Below are 20,154 nucleotides of genomic sequence, written 5' to 3'. Positions count from 1 at the left end.
CCACCGTTCCTTGCTCCCATCTAGAACTCCCCAGTCTTGTGGCTCTCGTCCATCTCTTCCTAACTAATCCCCTGAATACCCACTTTATTTCTAGCCTGGAAACACCCCAGCACTTGAAGTACGTCCACGTCAGGACCTCCGGACACTTTGCTTGCCCACCCGTCTCTCTGCTCCACTCACCAAGAGAAACCTAAAACCTGGCTTGATTCAACGACTTCTTTCTCTCCTACTCCCAGGACACCGTGCTCTGCCGGACACATGTCACGTAAGCACACGGTGGTGCCAGAGCCCCACTGCTGGCTCAGCCTCCGCCCGCACGGCCCATGGAGCAAGCACGTGTTTCATACATCACGTTCTGCCCTTTGCATCTTTGGAAACTGACTGCCCCTCGTACTTTGTGAATAAGAGCCAGCTTGCATCTCTTGGAGGGGCAGCCTCTATCCGGTACTTCCTCTGCCTGCCATGCCTTTCCTCACCTCCTTTCCAGCAACGACTCACCCCTTCGGGTTCAGCTCCACTCTCATCTTAGGGTGACTCCCCTGTGACCCAGGTGGCTGCTCACTCAGTGTGCTTACCAGCACCCACGCCCTCCTCACACTCAGGGTCCCGCCTGCTGGTCCTTCTCCTTCACCACGCTCCCGTGGGTAGAGAACGTGGTTTTTAGGTTTTTTGTAAATGTTCATTTACCTTTGAGAGAGAGTGAGCAGAGACAGAAGGAGACACAGAATCTGAAGCAGGCTCCAGGCTCTGAGCCATCAGCACAGAGCCCAGCGCGGGTCTCAAACTCATGAGCTATGAGATCATGACCCGAGCTGAAGTCGGACGCTCAACCGACTGAGCCACCCAGGCGCCCCGAGAACGTGGGTTTTTATTCTCTTCCAACTGAACACCTATTTGCTGCTGAAAATCAATGAACTCCACCACACTGAATCTTGCATACTCTCTCTCTTCTCTAATCTTTTGCATTTCGGCTGATGTTTTTCTCTTCCTTTTTGTATTTCGATTGCTGAGTCTTCAATTCCTGCTCTTCCCATTTTGTTCTTTTCCAGACATAGAGTTAAGTTTGGCAGAATGCCTGGAAGCTGATTTTTTTGTGTGTTCAGTGAAGAAGAAACATAAAACATCTTTAAAACACAGCAATTCTATGAGGCCCCCAGCTCCTGGGGCCAGTTCACACTGCTCCAGGCCCACAGCAGCCAGACACGCACAGTAGGTCTTTCTTGCCTGGCCAACAGCCCAGTGTTTAGAATTGCTCACTGATGGCACTAATGAATACACAATGTGTAAAATATTCCTCTTAGCACCAAGGGGAGAACAGTCTTCTTTTTCCATAAAAGTTCAAGGAAGAGAAGAAGTTCTCTGAAAAACCAGTCTAAATAAATAAATTTCTGGCTTTAACTCCTTTAAAATAGGAGTTAGGGGCTCAGGGAGATACACTATCCTGGCTCCCATAAACCTGAATCAATTTATCTCTCTTTCTGAGGTCTACATAAAACCTTTCCCATTTTAAACAATTTTTAAAAATCCATGACCTGATTTATATCTATTTCCTGCCCCCCTCCCTTATATCAGATTCCATATCCTGAGCTGGTATTTGATCATTTGCATGATGACCCTGTGGGAGCATAAACTTTACACAAGTGCTTTTCAGACTTTAGTGAATATAAAAATACCTGGAGAATTTGTTTAAAAACACATATGCAGATTCTTGAATTTAACTCTGGGGTAGGGTTTCGGTAGGTCTGGGATGGGGCCCAAGACTTTGTAATTCTAAGATGTGCCCAAGTGATTCTGAGGCTGTACAAGCCCACAGACCATGCTTGAATAGCACTAGTTTGAGACCTCCATCCTAATCAAATTATGGACTTATACTTTTGCCATTTTAATTTACCAACTTTTTGAGTGCAGAGTAAGTAAGAACTATGTATCAGCTGAAAATAATTATTTGGATCATCTGCTTCCCCTACTTTTCATAAGGTGGTAAGGCACAGTAGTTAGGAACCTGGATTTGAAGCCTAGGGCTGCCCCCAATAGCCGTGTGACCTAGAGGAAGGGACTTAGCCACTATGGTTCTCAGTTTTCTCATCTGTTAAAAAAAAAGTAATAATGAAACTATACCCAACATCCTAGGACTACGGCAATGGTTAAGTTAGTTGTTACACATACAATGTTCATAACAGGGCCTGTACTCGTCAGGCACTCAGTAAGCGTTAGCTGTTGCTATTTTACTGTCTCGGCAAGCAGATGTTACCAAGTAGAATTGAAGGGGAAACTGTAACCAGAACCACGAAGAGGGCTAGCATCATTCACAAACATTCATCCAGCCTCTTCACTTCTTTTCCTTCCTGCTGCCAAACTTCTACCATTATTAGCACTTCAAGAGGAAAGGAAGGGACACAGACTGGGGGTCCACTTTGTTTTCCTATCAGCAGCTCCAGGTAAAGATTTGATGTGATTATCTCTGATATCCCTGCTTTCCTATTGTTTTTAATGTTTATTTATTTATTTTGAGAGAGGCGGGCAGAGGGGCAGAGAGGATCCCAAGCAGACTCCACACTGTCAGCACAGCGCCCCACATGGGCTCATTCTCCTGACCATGAGATCATGACCTGAGCCAAAGTCGAGTCCCAAGCTTAAAGGACTGAGCCACCCACGTGCCCCTTCCTGCTTTCAATTACATGTCTGTTTCACAAACTGTCTCCAGTTCACAATATGGAAGTGCTCTTCTTCAGGAAGAAACAACAAAATTAGAGTGATCATAGAGAGTTACCGACTTTAAAAAAGATATCTAACAATGCATAAATGTTTAAAGAAATCAAGACATATCTACCTGTATAATAGTAGATTGTATTATGCAGACAATTTATGTAACAATTTATGTAACAATAATTACATAAAGAAATTCTAATTACATCAAAAGATGTTAAGTTTCTGCATGGGGGCAGATTCTAAACAAGAAACACACAGAAAAAGTAACAAGTTTTAAGTTCAAATTTAGAAAAGGAGAGTGCCCTTGATTCAGAAGTTTATTTACTATACTTTGCTTCGAAACTAATAGTGCTTTATGTACTATGCAAGCCAGGAAATAGAATGCTCTGCCCCACGGGCTCACAATTCAAGAAACACAAACTGAAATTGAACACACAACAATTAAAAGAGAAATTAACTCTCAAATAGTGAGAATTCTTTTAGTCTCTTCTTCCTAGGACCTTTCTTTTCCACTATTTTTTCTCTCCACTTTGCATTTTTTTTTGTATACTCATTTTTGAGATAGAGAGAGCAAGTGTGGAAGGAACAGAGAAAGAGGGGACAGAGGATCCAAAGCAGGCTCTGAGCTGTCAGCACAGAGCCTGATGCAGGGCTCGAACTCACGAACCATGAGATCATGGCCTGAGCCGAAGTTGGACACAACTGACTGAGCCACCCAGGCACCCCTCCACTTTGCATTTATAAGCAAAACATAAGTGAGAAAGATTTAATGAGGAGTACCAAAGAACAGAGAAACTGATTCCAAGGGCACTGAAAAGAGAGTACTTTGCGGCTGAGGGCTGTGACTTTCACTTTCAAGTAAGATTAAGCAGTAACATTTAAGGGAAGATATTAAGAAGAAGCTATAATGAGAGAAGACATCTAAGTGACCTTGGGTTTTATACAGATTACAGTGAGAGCAGTGACATAATATTACCAAAAGAGGCACTGCTCAAGCACACTGAGACATTAATAATTAGAGTAAATAAGTAAGAGAAACACTGGATGATCTAAATGCATCAATAGTAACTCATATGATTTTACTAAAGTAATCTTTTTTTTTTAATGTTTATTTATTATTGAGGGACAGGGAGAGACAGAGCATGAGCATGGGAGGGGCACAGCGAGAGAGGGAGACACAGAATTTGGAACAGGCTCCAGGCTCTGAGCTCTCAGCCCAGAGTCCGACATGGGGCTCGAACTCGCAAACCGAGAGATCATGACCTGAGCCGAAGTCGGATGCTTCACCGACTGAGCCACCCAGGCGCCCCACTAAAGTACTCTTAATTAAGTCATTAGGGAATTATTTTAGTGAGGACAGTGCAAGGATGTCAGATATATGAGAGAAACAGATAAAAGTAGACTATACTCAACGAATATATAAATATTTTGATGGGAGAGGAATCAATCGGCAGAGTACTCATCACAAAGGAAAAGCAGTCTCAGTGTAACTCACATATTCATTCATAGTAGTAAGAACCAACAGTCCGCAAGAATATTAGCCCCGTAACAGCCCGAGCAAGAAAGAGTTTGACACCACAGAGAGAGGATGCATACAGGAAGGAGGGCGAGGGAAAAGAAAAAGCAAAGGGAGACAGGACGTCAACGTAAAGGTGAAGCGCTGTGAAGACCAAAACCAGAGCACGATATCGACCCGATGCAACCCAACACGGGGAAACTGGGCGAAAAGAAAATCATGCAGAAGCAACTCTGCATCTGTTTAAAGGGGCCATGTTTTGGTCTTTATCCCTCAAGTTCATTCCCCAGGGACTCCCTGGAATCGGGTTTCCTACAGCTGGAGTTAGGATCCCTTGTGAGCTAGCTGCAAGACAAGTCCCAGGAGTTCAAGGCAGCTACTTACTGTGTAAAACGAGTCTGCACCAAAGTCTGCTAAACCAGAGATGCCAGTCGCCCTGTTTAAGGCTGTAAGTTGTGAGGAGTGTATTATGCACGATCCATAGTTTGTCTCTTTTGTGTGTTCTCTGTTCGGCATCAACTTAAACTCCTGACGGTGAAACGTCAGAAGTCTTAAGAATGTGACCCTTTCCACATACCTCCATGGATCTATACTAAGTAACTTTACAACTAATGTAAGCTCCAAAGAATGTTCTTGGTTTGAGATATATACTTCTTTTGGATTCTTCTTAATGGGACAAATTTAGCAGTGATTATGATGACACTTATGATAATTTGAACTTTCATTTATACCTGTTTAATTTTACAAAACTTGCACGCAGGTTACCTGATTTACCAGTGGGTATATGGTAGTAAATTGGTCTTGACAGCAGGTTTTAAACTATATACCCTAGCATCGCATTAATAACAACTTGGTATTTTATAGGATTTTTAAGGTAAAAATCTATGTCATGTTCATAATCCTTTTACAACTGATACTTTACACAAGAGAATAAAGACTAAAACCATCAGATCACATCTTCAAAGCAAAGACAATTTAAAGTTAACCACATTTTGAAAGCAAATATGGAATTTAGACTTAATTATCCAAGATAATTAAATTCTTGATAAAGTCTAACCTTAAAGAATGTATTTTCTTTCTATTTAAGGCAGACACTCAAAGACCATGTTAAATATTCTAGGCTCAAACTTAGGGGAGACTATTCTCTTCAAAAAGTAAAAATGAGAACACTGCTATTCCACATACTGCATGAAACACAGAAATAAAACTTAAAAAGCTTCCATGCATATGATTACTATTCTCAGAGCCATGGTCTACTACATAATGAAACAGCTTAAAGAAAAAGTACTATTGTTATATGATTTCCTCTTAATTTCCATGGGCCACAGGGCCCTCCAACTGAAATTAATTCTGTAAATTAACCTGCAAGTTATTCTGCTTTGTGGAAATTACAATGATCTGTCTGAGAGTATCCAACCATCCACTACAGTAGGCTGACTCTGTTGCACTTCCTCCTGTTAGGAACTGGTTCTTGGGGCACCTGGGTGGTTTAGTTGGTGGACTCTTGGTGGACATTCTATTTCCACTCAGGTCATGATCTCATAGTTCGTGGGATCGAGCCCTGCGATGGACCCCAAGTTGGGCCCTGAGTCGGGCTCCATGCTGTCCCGCCTGGGATTTTCTGTCTCCCTCTCTCTCTGCCCCTTCCCGCTTCACTCTCTCGGTCTCAAAAAGAAACTTAAAAAAAAAAAAAAAAAAAGAATTGATTCTTGATAGAATTTTATCCTCAAACTAGAATATTAGTTGTTTCTCCTTTTATGTCATAGCAGAAAAAAATTTCAACTTTTTTTTTACTGATAGAAGAACCCAGCGTCACTCATTTGAGCTACAGAAGGCTGACGTTTTGAAAATTAACAGACAGTAGATTTTGGCCCATATGTGATACCTGTTCCCTGATTTCTTTCATTTTTTCCAATCTCTTAAGTTTTGTTGCATATTCTTGAACTTCTTTTAATCCAATATCTGTGCAGAGACGAACCAAGAAGCGCAGACCTAAATTGTAAAAACAGATGTAGAAAAATATTAATGCAGGGTTGAAAGTATAAGAAATCAATGAATCCGTCTTTTGGGACACAAGGAGGAATGATGCTCACAAACAGTATTTGTTTTCATCAAAAATTAACCTACACTTCGTACTCACTGGCCCTAAGAGAACGGGACTTCCCTGAAAGAGGACCTACAGGGAGGACTCTCTCCACCTGTCCTGCCCTCAGGACAGACCACATCATCTACATTTAGGGCCCTTCCCACACTCTTTACCTCCTTATCTGCTTTTCCTTTCCTCTGCTTATGACTACCGATCTATTAGATATTTTGTTTTTTGTCTTTCTCTTCCTAGGAGTTTTCATCTGTCTTTCGGCCACATCGATAGTGCTATATTACCAACACTGTAGCATCCTCCCTAAGAATTTGTAAATAAGTCAGCAATTCATGGCCACTAAAATGTTGCAAAAGGAGTAGTACTAAAATAATTTAAAATATCACATGTTATTATATAAATTGCCTATGTGTACATTTGTCTTAATAATTTACAATAAGGAGGTAATTTACATGTATTGTACAAATAATGCTTAATTATTTCTCTTACCTACCTATCCTCAGAAAGAATGGTTTAGGAATATTTAAAAAAAATTTTTTTAACATTTATTTATCTTTGAGAGACAGAGAGAGGCAGAGTGTGAGTGGGGAAGGAGCACAGAGAGAGAAGGAGAAACAGAATCTGAAGCAGGCTCCAGGCTTTGAACTGTCAGCACAGAGCCCGACACAGAGCTTGACCGCACAAACCTTAAGATCATGACCTGAGCCAAAGTCGGATGCTTAACCGACTGAGTCACCCGGGTGCCCCTTAGGAAATGAATATTTAATGTGAAATAAAAGTCACTGTTTTTGGTGGATGTTCTCTGAACTCTTTAGAGTTATTTTTGATAACTGAAGAATATATTTTAAGAATGTATTATCCTGCTGGGTTTATCAGAAAACTACTGTGCTCAAAATGAGATAGTACATGGGTGCAAATTTTTTTCTATAGCTCTAGTTAAGGCAGACTACTTTAAAAAAAATTTTTTTTAACGTTTATTTATTTTTGAGACAGAGAGAGACAGAGCATGAACAGGGGAGGGGCAGAGAGAGAGGGAGGCACAGAATCTGAAACAGGCTCCAGGCTCTGAGCCGTCAGCACAGAGCCCGACGCGGGGCTCGAACTCACGGACTGTGAGATCATGACCTGAGCCGAAGTCAGACGCTTAAGTGACCGAGCCACCCAGGTGCCCCTAAGTCAGACTATTAATTATATTTGTCTTGAAAATTATACAGGCCAAAAGCATCTTGAACATTCCCTAATGGCATAGATTTAATTTTTAGAGTGAATCTTTTTTTTTTTAATTTCATTTTTTAAGTAATCTCTACACCCAACATGGGGCTCAAACTCACAGCCCAGAGATCAAGAGTCACATGCTCCACCAACTGAGCCAGCCAGGCACCCCTTAGAGCGAGTCTTAAATTCTCAATAAAGAAAGTAATTTGGGGGTGCCTGGGCTCAGTCAGTTGAGCATCTGACTCTTGATTTCAGCTCAGGTCATGATCTCATGGTTCTTGAGGTCGATCCCAGCATCAGGCTCCCTGCTGACAGCACAGAGCCTGCTTGGGATTCTCTCTCTCTCTCTCTCTCTCTCTGCTCCTCCCCTGCGTGCGTGCTCTCTCCCTCTCTCTCTCAAAATAAGTCAATAAACTTAAAAAAAAAAAAAGAAGAAAGAAATCTGGACTTGCTTGGAGATTGTCCCTCTCCTGGTCCAGTGCACAGGTGCCATGACTTCAGCAGTGGTTCCCAACCGGCAGCGATCCTGTCCCCCAGGGGACACCTGTCACGGTCTGGAGACATTCTGCTTTTCGTAAGGAGGCAGTGGACGTGCTACGAGCGTCTGGTGGGTAGAGGCCAGGGAAGCTGCTACAACGTTCTACAACCATGGGGTGGCCTCCCACAATACAGAATTATCTGCTCCCAAATGTCAGTGGTGCCAAGGAGGGGAACCATCTGCCCAGCAGCCTGTTTGGGCTTCTTCGTTTTCACAACAAGATGGTACTGTTACCTCTCACTCAATTTCTCAATCACCAAGCTTCCTAAAGTGGCTGAGATTAAGATTCCAATAAAAAGCTTTTTAAAAAAAGAAACAGGAAATGAAAGCTATCCGGGTCCACTGAGAACCTAAAGGAGAATCTCTGTAGGTTGGGCTAGAAATCTGTGCTTTTTAAAGTTTTACAAGTAATTCCACGTAGCCTGTGTCCCGATGGCATTTGTCAGTTAACAGATCTGCTTCTGATTGGCATTAGAGAAGCCCTTGCTCCGAAGCTGCCACCAAAGGCCATTAATTCCGAGCCCTGTGCTGTTGACCTTTCACAAAAGCCAAATGGAGAAAAATATTAACGAAGGAACGTGTAGTACGTCTCATCCCTGGCTCAGGCGGGGCCACTGGAAAGCTTGACACAGAACAGATTGTCTTACTGAACTGAAATGTATTGTTTAGTGTTCACTGTCACTGAAGGACAAAATTAAAAAGTCTTTTCAAACATGTTATTTTATTTTCTGAGGGGATGTCACAAAAGCAAGGAGCCGCCACGGCTTTCAACGACCTACTGTCTCTCTCTGCTACGCAACATAAATGAAGAGTTGGAAAACGTTTTCTTCTTCCCAAGGAATTATTTTTTGTTTCCTTGTAAATAGCAAAGATTATATAACTGGTTACATTTTTCTCTTTCTTTTAGCTGCAAGGCTATTCAGGGCCAAATACTGTTTAGTGGCAGTGTGTGGCATGTGAATATGGTTATTTTGTGTTTTTCTTGATCAGGATTTTGTTGTTGGTACTCCCATTAATACTTCACATTATTGCTTTAGGTTACATCAAACCCATTGTGCAACAAGATGGAGAAATAAATGAGTATTTTCTACAAAGCTAACTTCACAAAAGGAAAATAAGCAAAATATCAACATAATCTTTTAAACTTTAAGTAACATTAAAATTCATTTGCTATCCATATCAGCAAGATGACCATTCTATTTTCATAAACTCAAAGTATTTTTCAACCTCAAAAAGTTGCATACTAACTGAAGAGTTAAAAATGCCTTTTCTATAAATACAACAGTATGAGCTTTAACAAATCAATGATAAATCAAAATTTATTTTTCAAATTTCATAAAACTTTGACATACAGATCTGTTTACTACTGAAGAGAACTCAGTGGTATATTTAAATCCATCAAAGACTAAATTCTATAAAATGTACTCGCAGAGTCAAATTTTCTGATCCTATAACCACATGTATAAACATGTGTCACAAAGTATAGGCTGGTAGCTATCTATGCAATTACCATAGCAAAGATAATTATTATACATAAGGCAATAAAGAGTTAGAACCTATAGTTTTAAAGTTATAAAATGTAAACTCACATTCCACATTTTCTGGAAATTTTCTGTGAATATCCTTGTAAGTATCCAATGCTTTTTGGTAGTTACCTATAAATAGGAAAAAGAGAAAAAAACATACTCACAGATTGTAAAAATTAATAACATTAAGAGGACTTCCATGTTTGCCACAAGCATATATAAACCATTCTTTTTTTTTTTTTAATTTTTTTTTTCAACGTTTATTTATTTTTGGGACAGAGAGAGACAGAGCATGAACGGGCGAGGGGCAGAGAGAGAGGGAGACACAGAATCGGAAACAGGCTCCAGGCTCTGAGCCATCAGCCCAGAGCCCGACGCGGGGCTCGAACTCACGGACCGCGAGACCGTGACCTGGCTGAAGTCGGACGCTTAACCGACTGCGCCATCCAGGCGCCCCTATAAACCATTCTTAATATAACTTCTGGAAGAAAATGTACAGATAAAGGAAATTTGAAAAAGAGAGCGAGAGTAAACGGGTGATGGTTGAAACTTAGTTCTACTGCTTAAAATACATTGTTGTAAAAAATTAAGATCTATTCAAATTTCCAAAAAATTAAAAATCAGTTCAGAAGAACAATTGACAATTTTAAAAATAATCTAAGTGATAAGCTAACATTAATTTCAATGTCATTCACTTAGTTGGAAAAGATGAAAACTAACCTTTCTCGGTAGTTTTTATTTTGAAACATTCAAAAGTTTATAGAAAGCATTTTGTTTTATAGTACATTAATTTAGCTTCACAGCAACAAAGAATTGGAAAAATAATGTGGGATCAAAGATCTTTGTTAAAATGTCAGTAAACAAGCGATGAGTCTCAACAGGCCCCACTATGCACGAGGGCCAGCCATGCTGACCCTCCCAAATGTGTGGTATGAATTCGATGTAACAGACAGGAAGCACCCAGCAGCTCTCAATAAACGTCAGCTTCTCTTCTAAATAGTACTTCAGTTAACACAAGTTAAGTTTCTATCTCAAATCACTCAGAATACCTCTTACATACGTACGCTTTACATGTGACTGACAAGGAAATGAACATTGGTAATTCAGAACGCATGCTGATACACATAAAACGTATAATACAGAGTTATGTTGTATGTTCCCCAGGAAATAGAGTAACGGCAAAGATCAATGATCTAAATGATTTTAGGACTCCTGTGTGCATATCCTGATGCCATTCTAGAGGAGCTCATAAAGAAAGAAACCTCCTACAAGACACGATGACAACATCGTTAACACTGTCACGATCCGTGCTCCCCCTGGATTGAGGAATTTATTTTCCTGGATCATTTGTGGCCTCTATAAGAGGGATTACAAATCTGTTCACGTCCATCTCATTACCTAATATCTGATAAGAGTCAACAATATCATTCACTTCACGGTGAGTCCAACACTTCAGGTCAAGCGTCAGCAGTACATGATGTAATAAAAAGTTAACTGAAAATGCAAATGAAGATACCTAGTAGCATTTGGTATAAAAAAACACAGCCCCAGTTGTCGCAGTTCTGGGCCTTCTTCAGCCTTGTCAGGTGTGAGACAGTCTCATAAATTTGGCACGGCACACAGGCTGCTCAGAATTAGGTGAACAGAAAATGGAAACAAACTACTGGGTGTAGAATGCCTACTTTTCTGTGACTTAACATACCCAATGATTACATGTTAACTTTGAAAAATAACGAATCTGTTAATAGTGGGGACAGAATACACGACCAAGACCCATTTTGTAAGCATGACTTTTTTCTGTGGGTAGTAGTGATGCTTCCAATATGTTAGTCAGCAACAGTTACTGTTTTAATAAACAAACATATGGTTGGAACACAGTTCTATGCATAATTACCTAAAAGACAGAAGCAAAATATATAAAAAATGAATGAAGTTAAAGCATTTACCACTTCTTCTAAAACAACTAGCCACCATCAGCTGCCATTTCACTTGTGAAGGCCTATAAAAGAAACAAAATTATATGAAATCAGAGATGAAACAAAAATAACCTGAGATGATCAGTTTTATAAAGCTACATATCTGTACTATCTTTCAAATACATTTTTCCAAATACTTTTTGACCTCTAATTAGATCTTTATTATTGAAAGTAGCATATATACAATTTCCTTCATTATTACCTATCATATGTATATTAGAAAATTTAAGAGTCCTTCAATCTGGTTCACACCTTTATTTAGATTTTATGTGAACACTTAACCTGTTTGGCTAAAGACCACTGTGATCTATTTTAAACATCATCATTACCTTTGCCATAATGTTATACTTTGGCTTAGTACCTAAGACTTAGAAATTTAGGCTTGCGAAGTTTGTACCCATGAGGCAATTGTTGACCTTGTGTTTGAACAATTAGGCTTCAACTAAAGGTAGAGTAAAAAAGAACTATATTCATTCTTTTTTTCCTCTTAAAAAGAAAAGGATTTCTTTTCTTAAAAAATGTTTATTTTTGAGAGAGAGCAAGCAGCGGAGGGCAGGCAGCTCTGTGTTCTGTCAGCAGAGCCCGCTTTGGATCCTCTGTCTCCCTCTCTTTGCCCCTCGAGCTGGGCTCAAACTCACCAACTGTGTAAGATCATGACCTGAGCTGAATCGGACGCTTAACCGACTGAGCCACCCAGGTGCTCCAAATTTCTGTTATAAAATAAATAACAACGACCAGGATTTCTAAAGACTACTGTTACAAATACCTAGGAAAATAAGATTTGAAGAAATGAAAGACTAGGGAATAATTGAACGTGCTTCTCATTTCTTTTTAGACTCTTCCTTCTATTTACCTGATGGCCTCAGAGACAGCCTCACTTCCACTCAATTTGATGGCACACCTACCAGCTCTGGAGTCTTATTAGATCAGGGTCACAGCCCTACTACTTGGACAAGCTACTTAACCTCAAATCCACTCCCTACAAAGCCATCTACTTTGATCTAAAGAAAACACATGTCTAACTACATTACTTCCCTCTTTAAAATGCATCACCTCCCCTCCAACTGCAAGGTAACTCCAAGGTCCTAATCCAGTTCATCCACTGTTAGCCATTTGCTACCTCACCAACTCCACTTCCATGGGGAGCTGCCCAACATTTCATGCTACAGCAAATCCAAACGGGAGGACAGAGTCCTTTGCATTCACTGCATTTTCTAGACTTCTGATCTTTGCACACACCGTCACCTCCACTTGGAGGCTCATCCCAACCTCATGACCCACTTCCCTGCCAGACCAGATTAGATTGTTCTGTGGACTCATTCTAACATCCTAGAATCTCTTTGGCACTGCATTTACTATACTGTAGTCTTATTTATGTTTCCGAATACCTTATTAAACTATAAATTCCTGAGGGCAGCAGAGTCTTTTGTGTTCCCAGGACCTGGCATGATGCCTGATATATGCTGGGTGATCATTCATCATTAACTCCTCATTTACATATTCAAGTATATGTCTTTATAATTTCCTGAAAGGTTGGGATTATGATTTTTAGTTTGGTACACTATTCATTCTGTTAACTTGGTAAGTTACTTAAATTTGTGCTCATGTTTACTCATCTACAAAGTGGGAAGGATAACAGCACCCATGTCATAAATCAGTTGTGAGGATTACGTAGCACAATGTATCTAAATAATAAACATTAGTGATTATTATAACCACTTCTCTTCTCTTCTTCAGGAAAGCCTTATTTCATGAATGCCCCCTACTGGGAAATTGAAAAAACAGCCACCAGAGCAGCTGCTACGTAGTGCGTGCATGAATGTGTGTGCATCCTCATGTGGAAAATGGAGTAATTATTTTCAACCACTAAAGTAGCCCAGTAAAGAGGAAGAACAGGGCTCAATGACTTAATGTTAATAAGGTATTAGGTAATATTCTGGATTACTAATTCTAGTGGATCATAACTACAGATGATCTGTGACATTGCTTGTTTCCATTAGCATACATAATTGGGCACTGATTTGATGTAGATGATCAGCAAAAGATTTTATGCATTATAATAGTCGAGAAGCTTTCATGTATGAGAAATGCAGTCTCATGTCTTTAGGACATGAGATAAATTTATTAATCTTCAGAATTAAGCTGCCACGTTCGTACTGATAGTTTTAGGAACTGGAGAGAGCCCAGACACTATTAATACAGGACAGGATAGTTTTGCACAAAAGCAAACAAGCCTAATTGTTTTGGTTTGTCTCTTTTATCTGTCTTACCATCAGAACCTAGTTTATAAGTAGTAAGCCAAGTTTATTTCTTGAGTGGATGCCTACTCCTCTCCTCAATCCTCAGAGAAAAATACTACTATTTACAGGCAGCACATTTAAGACATAGTGATTTAGAATAACACCACCTCCAAACCAGCAAATTGGTTATAAATTGCCTAGCACAGTATTAACAAACTAAAGGTTTTACGTATTTTAAATCTGTAATGACTTGGCTTTATAGAATCATGGAACTTCAGAACTGGAAGTGGCCTCGGGTAGGAATTCATTCTATCTGTTCACCTTTAAGGAAAAGAAACTGAGACACGGGCATCCTATGCCTAAGGTTATTGTCCCGATAGTATTTACCAGCATAATATCCTGAATAAATTCCTTATGTCACACGTCCAGAAAGCAATGAGGAATGCAGTTTGAAAACTGTCTCAGAGAAGAATTATTATCTCCACACATGGAATAAGTAAGCACCATCTGAGAGTCATGATTTCTGCATTAAAGATGGCAGAGTTCAAAATCTTTTATTGCACAGGGGCGCCTGGGTGGCTCAGTCGGTTGAGTGACCGACTTCGGCTCAGGTCATGATCTCGCAGCTCGTGAGTTCGAGCCCCGCGTCGGGGTCTGTGCTGACAGCTCGGAGCCTGGAGCCTGCTTCGGATTCTGTGTCTCCCTCTCTCTCTGCCCCTCCCACACTCATGCTCTGTCTCTCTCTGTCTCAGAAATAAACAAACATTAAAAAATTTAAAAAAATCTCTTATTGCACAATGTCTTTTCTGGAAATTAACCTCCCCAAACAAAGGAGAATAAGAAAGATAAACTCTATGTCAGATCAAACTCAAACCATATAAAACCATATACAAATGATGGATGATGGACTAAAAAAAAATGGAAACTGACTTCAGGAGGGCAAAGAAAGGTAAAACTCAAGTGCTTGCCAACAGCATACTGATGAGAGGTGCTCAGATCTCCCCTGCAAATCACCAGAAGTGTTCAAGAATTGGGATCACCGGCACTGAGGAAGGAGCAGTAAAGCATGAAACTATAAAAAGGAAAAGACTGGAAATGTGACTGAGAAGCAGTGGGGCCCCCTCACCCCGTGCAGCCAGGTAATAACCCCTCACCCTCAAGAGCCGCTCAGGAAGGCTCCCGGCCAGGGGGGCTCGGCTGGTTCGAGGTGCTGGACTGAGGACTGCAGCATGAGGCAAAGGGTCTGCTTCTGGACACTGAGATCCTCAGCCCAGTCCCTGCCGGCTGGGCAGCAGCCCAGGCTTATACTCCTGACGCAGATCTGAGGATGTTCCTCTGAATACACTGAATGGCCCCAGAGAAAAGACTTTAGAATTTTAAGATTAAATCTCAGGAACAAAATCATACTATTAACATGTTCTTTAAAAAAAATTATTTTTAACATTTTAATTCATTTTTGAGAGAGAGAGAGAGAGAGAGAGAGAGAGAGAGAGAGAGAGAGAACAAACATGAGTGGGGGAGGGGCAGAGAGAGAGGAAGACACAGAATGGGAAGCAGGCTCCAGGCTCTGAGCTGCCAGCACGGAGCCTGACCAAGGGCTTAAACTCACAAACCATGAGATCATGACCTGAGCCAAAGTCAGACGCTTCACTGATTGAACCACCCAGGTGCCCCACTATTAACATGTTGTTGTTTTTTTTTCATTTTAGAAAAGTATTTATTTGCATGGATCTTTATAGTTTATAAAAGATTTCCCGGGACGCCTGGGTGGCTCAGTCGGTTAAGCGTCCGAATTTGGCTCAGGTCATGATCTCGCAGTCCGGGAGTTCGAGCCCCACGTCAGGCTCTGGGCTGATGGCTCAGAGCCTGGAGCGTGTTTCAGATTCTGTGTCTCCCTCTCTCTCTGACCCTCTTCCGTTCATGCTCTGTCTCTCTCTGTCTCAAAAATAAATAAACGTTTAAAAAAATAAATAAATAAGAAACATTTCCATTGTATCTTTTAAAAAAATTTTATTTAATTTATTTTTTTAATTTACATCTAAGTTAGCATCTAGTGCCACAATGATTTCAGGAGTAGATTCCTTAATGCCCCTTACCCATTTAGCCCACGCCCCCTCCTACAACCCCTCCAGTAACACTCTGTTTGTTCTCTATTTTTCAGAGTCTCTTATGTTTTTGTCCCCCTCCCTGTTTTCCTATAACATGTTCTAATGCAGCATTTGGTGACGGTACTGTTGGCGTTTAGGATGGGACCGTTCACTGTACAGGTCCTCTATGCATTACTGAATGTTTACCGTCACTGGTGGCTGCTTACCTAATGCTCGCAGTGCCTCCCTATCATCATGACCCTAAAATATGCCCCTCCCCCTACATTTCCAAATGGCTCCCCCAGGGGTAGGGCTGTATTGTCTTTCTTTGCTCACACTGTCTTTTTTCTTTAATTTTTAAATCTTTTATTGTGAGGCATAACACATATGGAAAGACACATAAAACATAACTATACAGCTCAATAAACTGATATAAAATGAACACTCATGTAATTATTCTACAGTTCAAGAGACAGAATGTTGCAAACACCCTAGAAGCCTCCTTTACACCCTCAACATTACCTCCTTTATCTAATACAGGCAACTTTATCCTGACTTTTGAATACTGATCTAGACTGGTTTTGAACTTTACATGAATGAAATCATATAGTAGGTATCCTCTTTTTATAGTTTTATTAAAATATAATTCATGTAACATACAATTCACTCATATAAAGTGTAAAATTCAAAGGTTTTTGGTATGTCTCATTAATTTTTTTAGTTTATTTATTTATTTTGAGAGAGAGCAAGAAGGGGAGGGGCAGAGACAGAGGGAGAGAGAGAATCCTAAGTAGGCTCCATGCTGTCAGCACAGAGCCGAATGTGGGGCTTGAACTCATCAACCGTGAGATCATGACCTGAGCCGAAACCAAGAGTCAGATGCTCAACCAACTGAGCCATGCAGGCACCCCATCACATTATTAATTTTTAAAAATTATGATTAAAATATACAACTCAGTGGCATTAATTACATTCAGAAAGTTGTACAATCATCACCACTATTTCATAATCTTTTTCATTAGCCGAACAGAAACCCCACAATCATTAAGTAATAACTTCATTTCTCCCCTCAAACTCTAGTAACTTTCTAATATACTATCCGTCTCTATGAATTTGCCCGTTCTAGACACTTCATACAAGTGGGATCACACCATACTTGCTCTTCTGTGTCTGGGTTCTTTGACTTGGTATGATGTTTTCCAGGTCCTTCCATGTTGCAGCATGTGTCACAATGCTGTTCCTTTCCATGGTGGAATACCCCGCTGCATATATACAACCACATTTTGTTGCCTGTCATTCATCAGTGATGGGCACTTGGGTTGTTGACACTTTTTGGCCATTGTGAAAAATGATATGTTAATGAATCTACCAGTATCTGTTTGAGTCTCAGATTTTAATTCCTTTGTATATATTTAAGAGTAGAATTGTTGCATCACATGGTAATTCTAAGTTTAGCCTTCTGAGGAACCACGAGATGGTTTTCCATAAAACACCATTTTACATTTCCACCAACAACGCACAGGGTTACAATTTCTCCAGGTACTCAACCACCCCACCACTTATTATTTTGTTGTTGCTCTTTTCAAGTATAACCGCTACCCTAAAAGCTGTGGTGTCTCATTGTGATTTTGATTTGCATTTTCCTAATGACTAATGATGTCGAACATACTTTCATGTGCTTATTGATCATCTATCTGTATACCTACTTTGGAGAAATGTCTATTCAAATCCCTTGCCTATTTTTAAATTGTTTTTGTTGTTGTTGTTATTGTTGTTATTGGGTCATAGAAGTTATTCGTATATTCTAGATATAGCCCCTTATCAGATATAGACTTGCAAATATGTGGGCTGTCTTTTCATTCTGTTGATAGAGTCTTTTGTTTTTTAATTTACTCTTAAAATTTACATCCAAGTTAGCATATAGTGCAACAATGATTTCAGGAATAGATTCCTTAATGCCCCTTACCCATTTAGCCCATCCCCCCTCCCACCACCCCTCCAGTAACCCTCAGTTTGTTCTCCTTATTTAAGAGTCTCTTATGCTTTGTCCCCCTCCCTGTTTTTATATTATTTTTGCTTCCCTTCTCTTATGTTCATCCGGTTTGTATCTGAAAGTCCTCATATGAGTGAAGTCATATGATATTACTCTTTCTCTAATTTTGCTTAGCATAATACCCTCTAGTTCCATCCATGTAGTTGCAAATGGCAAAATTTCATTCTTTTTGATTGCCAAGTAACACTCCATTGTATATATATACCACATCTTCTTTATCCATTCATCCATCAATGGACATTTGGGCTCTTTCCATACTCTGGCTATTGTTGATAGTGCTGCTATAAACACTGGGGTGCCTGTGTCCCTTCGAAACAGCACACCTGTATCCCTTGGATAAATGCCTAGCAGTGCAATTGCTGCATCGTAGGATAGTTCTATTTTTAATTTTTTGAGGAACCTCCATACTGTTTTCCAGAGTGGCTGCACCAGCTTGCGTCCCTACCAACGATGCAAAAGAGATCCTCTTTCTCCGCATCCTCACCAACATCTGCTATTGCCTAAGTTGTTAATGTTAGCCATTCTGACAGGTGTGAGGTGGTATCTCATTTGCATTTGCATGAGGTGGTTTTGATTTGCATTTCCCTGAAGCTGAGTGATGTTGAGCATTTTTTTCATGTGTCAGTTGGCCATCTGGATGTCTTCTTTGGAGAAGTATCTATTCATGTCTTTTGCCCATTTCTTCACTGGATTATTTGTTTTTTCAGTGTTGAGTTTGGTAAGTTCTTTATAGATTTTGGATACTAACCCTTTATCTGATGTCATTTGCAAATATCTTCTCCCATTCCATCGGTTGCTTTTTAGTTTTGCTGACTGTTACCTTCGCTATGCAGAAGCTTTTTATCTTGATGAAGTCTCGAGAGTTTATTTTTGCTTTTGTTTCCCTTGCCTCTGGAGATGTGTCGAGTAAGAAGTTGCTGTGGCCAAGATCAAAGAAGTTTTTGCCTGCTTTCCCCTTGAAGATTTTGATGACTTCCTATCTTACATTTAGATCTTTCATCCATTTTGAGTTTATTTTCGTGTATGGTGTAAGAAAGTGGTCCAGGTTCATTCTTCTGCATGTTGCTGTCCAGTTTTCCCAGCACCACTTGCTGAAGAGACTGTCTTTATTCCATTGGATATTCTTTCCTGCTTTGTCAAAGATTAGTTGGCCATACATTTGTGGGTCCATTTCTGGGTTCTCTATTCTGTTTCATTGATCTGAGTGTCTGTTTTTGTGCCAGTAGATAGAGCTTTTTGATGTAAAAAAGTTTTAAATTTTAATGAGTCTAGTGTATCTATTTTTTTCTTTTATTGTCTGTGCTTTTGGTGTCACATCTAAGAAATCATTGTCAAATCCAATGGCATAAAGATTTTCCTCTCTGTTTTCTCCTGAGATTCATACTTTTAGGCCTTATATTTAGGTCTTTGATCCATTTAAAATTTTGTTTTGTTTTGTTTTAATTTTAGAGAGAGGGGGCACACCCAGGCAGAGGAGAGGGGCAGAGGGAGAGAATCTTCATGCTGAGCTTGGAGCCTGACACAGGGCTCAATCCCACAACCCTGATATCATGGCCTGGGCTAAAATCAAGAGGTGGACACTAACCAACCGAGCCACCCAGGTGCCCCTGAATTAAGTTATATACAGTGTAAGGTAAGGGTTCAACTTCATTCTTTTCCAAGAGGATATGTTTCTGAGCACCTTTTGTTGAAAAGACTGTCCTTTCCTCATCGAATGGTCTTGGCACCTTTGTTGAAAATCAATTTACTATATACACAAGGGCTTATTTCTGAGTTCTAGATTCCATTCATCTGTACGTCCGTTTTTATATCAATACCATATTGTTTTGACTACTGCAGCTTTGTAGCAAATTTTGAAATCAGAAGGTATGATAACTCTAACTTTCTTCTTCTTCAAATTGTTCTGGTTATTCGAGATCCCTTTGAGATTCCATGTGAATATTAGAGTGAGCTGGGCAATCTGCTTTACTGAGTCTATTGCAAATGTTAGCCTCATCTGGAAACACTCTTACAGACACACCTAGAAATAATTTGGGCAGCCAGTGGCCAGTCATGTTGACACATAAAATCAACCATCTCAATAGAATTCACTAGTGACACTATCTAGGTCTGGGGATTTTCTTTGTTGGATTTTTTTTTCTTAAGTGGGCTTTATGCCCAGTGCACAGCCCAACACAAAGTGCAACATGGGGCTCA

General features: G+C 40.1%; 1 protein-coding gene across 10 annotated transcripts in view; it reads right to left on the bottom strand.

Moving 5' to 3' along the window:
• Positions 1-20,154, bottom strand: part of IFT88 (intraflagellar transport 88) — a 133,228-nt gene that overhangs the window by 26,380 nt on the left and 86,694 nt on the right. For 9 of the 10 annotated variants that reach the window (XM_023248988.2, XM_023248958.2, XM_023249092.2 and 6 more), the window contains 3 exons: positions 11,549-11,601; positions 9,666-9,731; positions 6,111-6,217 (listed from right to left, as the gene is read on the bottom strand). In XM_023248988.2, the coding sequence (XP_023104756.2) occupies positions 6,111-6,217; positions 9,666-9,731; positions 11,549-11,601 (226 nt within the window). Of the gene's footprint in view, positions 1-6,110; positions 6,218-7,996; positions 8,613-9,665; positions 9,732-11,548; positions 11,602-20,154 lie in introns of those variants that run through there. The other variant, XM_045038985.1, reaches the window with a different exon arrangement.

Source organism: Felis catus, chromosome A1 (assembly GCF_018350175.1).
Source record: "Felis catus isolate Fca126 chromosome A1, F.catus_Fca126_mat1.0, whole genome shotgun sequence".
NCBI lineage: Eukaryota > Metazoa > Chordata > Mammalia > Carnivora > Felidae > Felis > Felis catus.
This window is presented reverse-complemented; position numbering and strand designations above follow the sequence as displayed.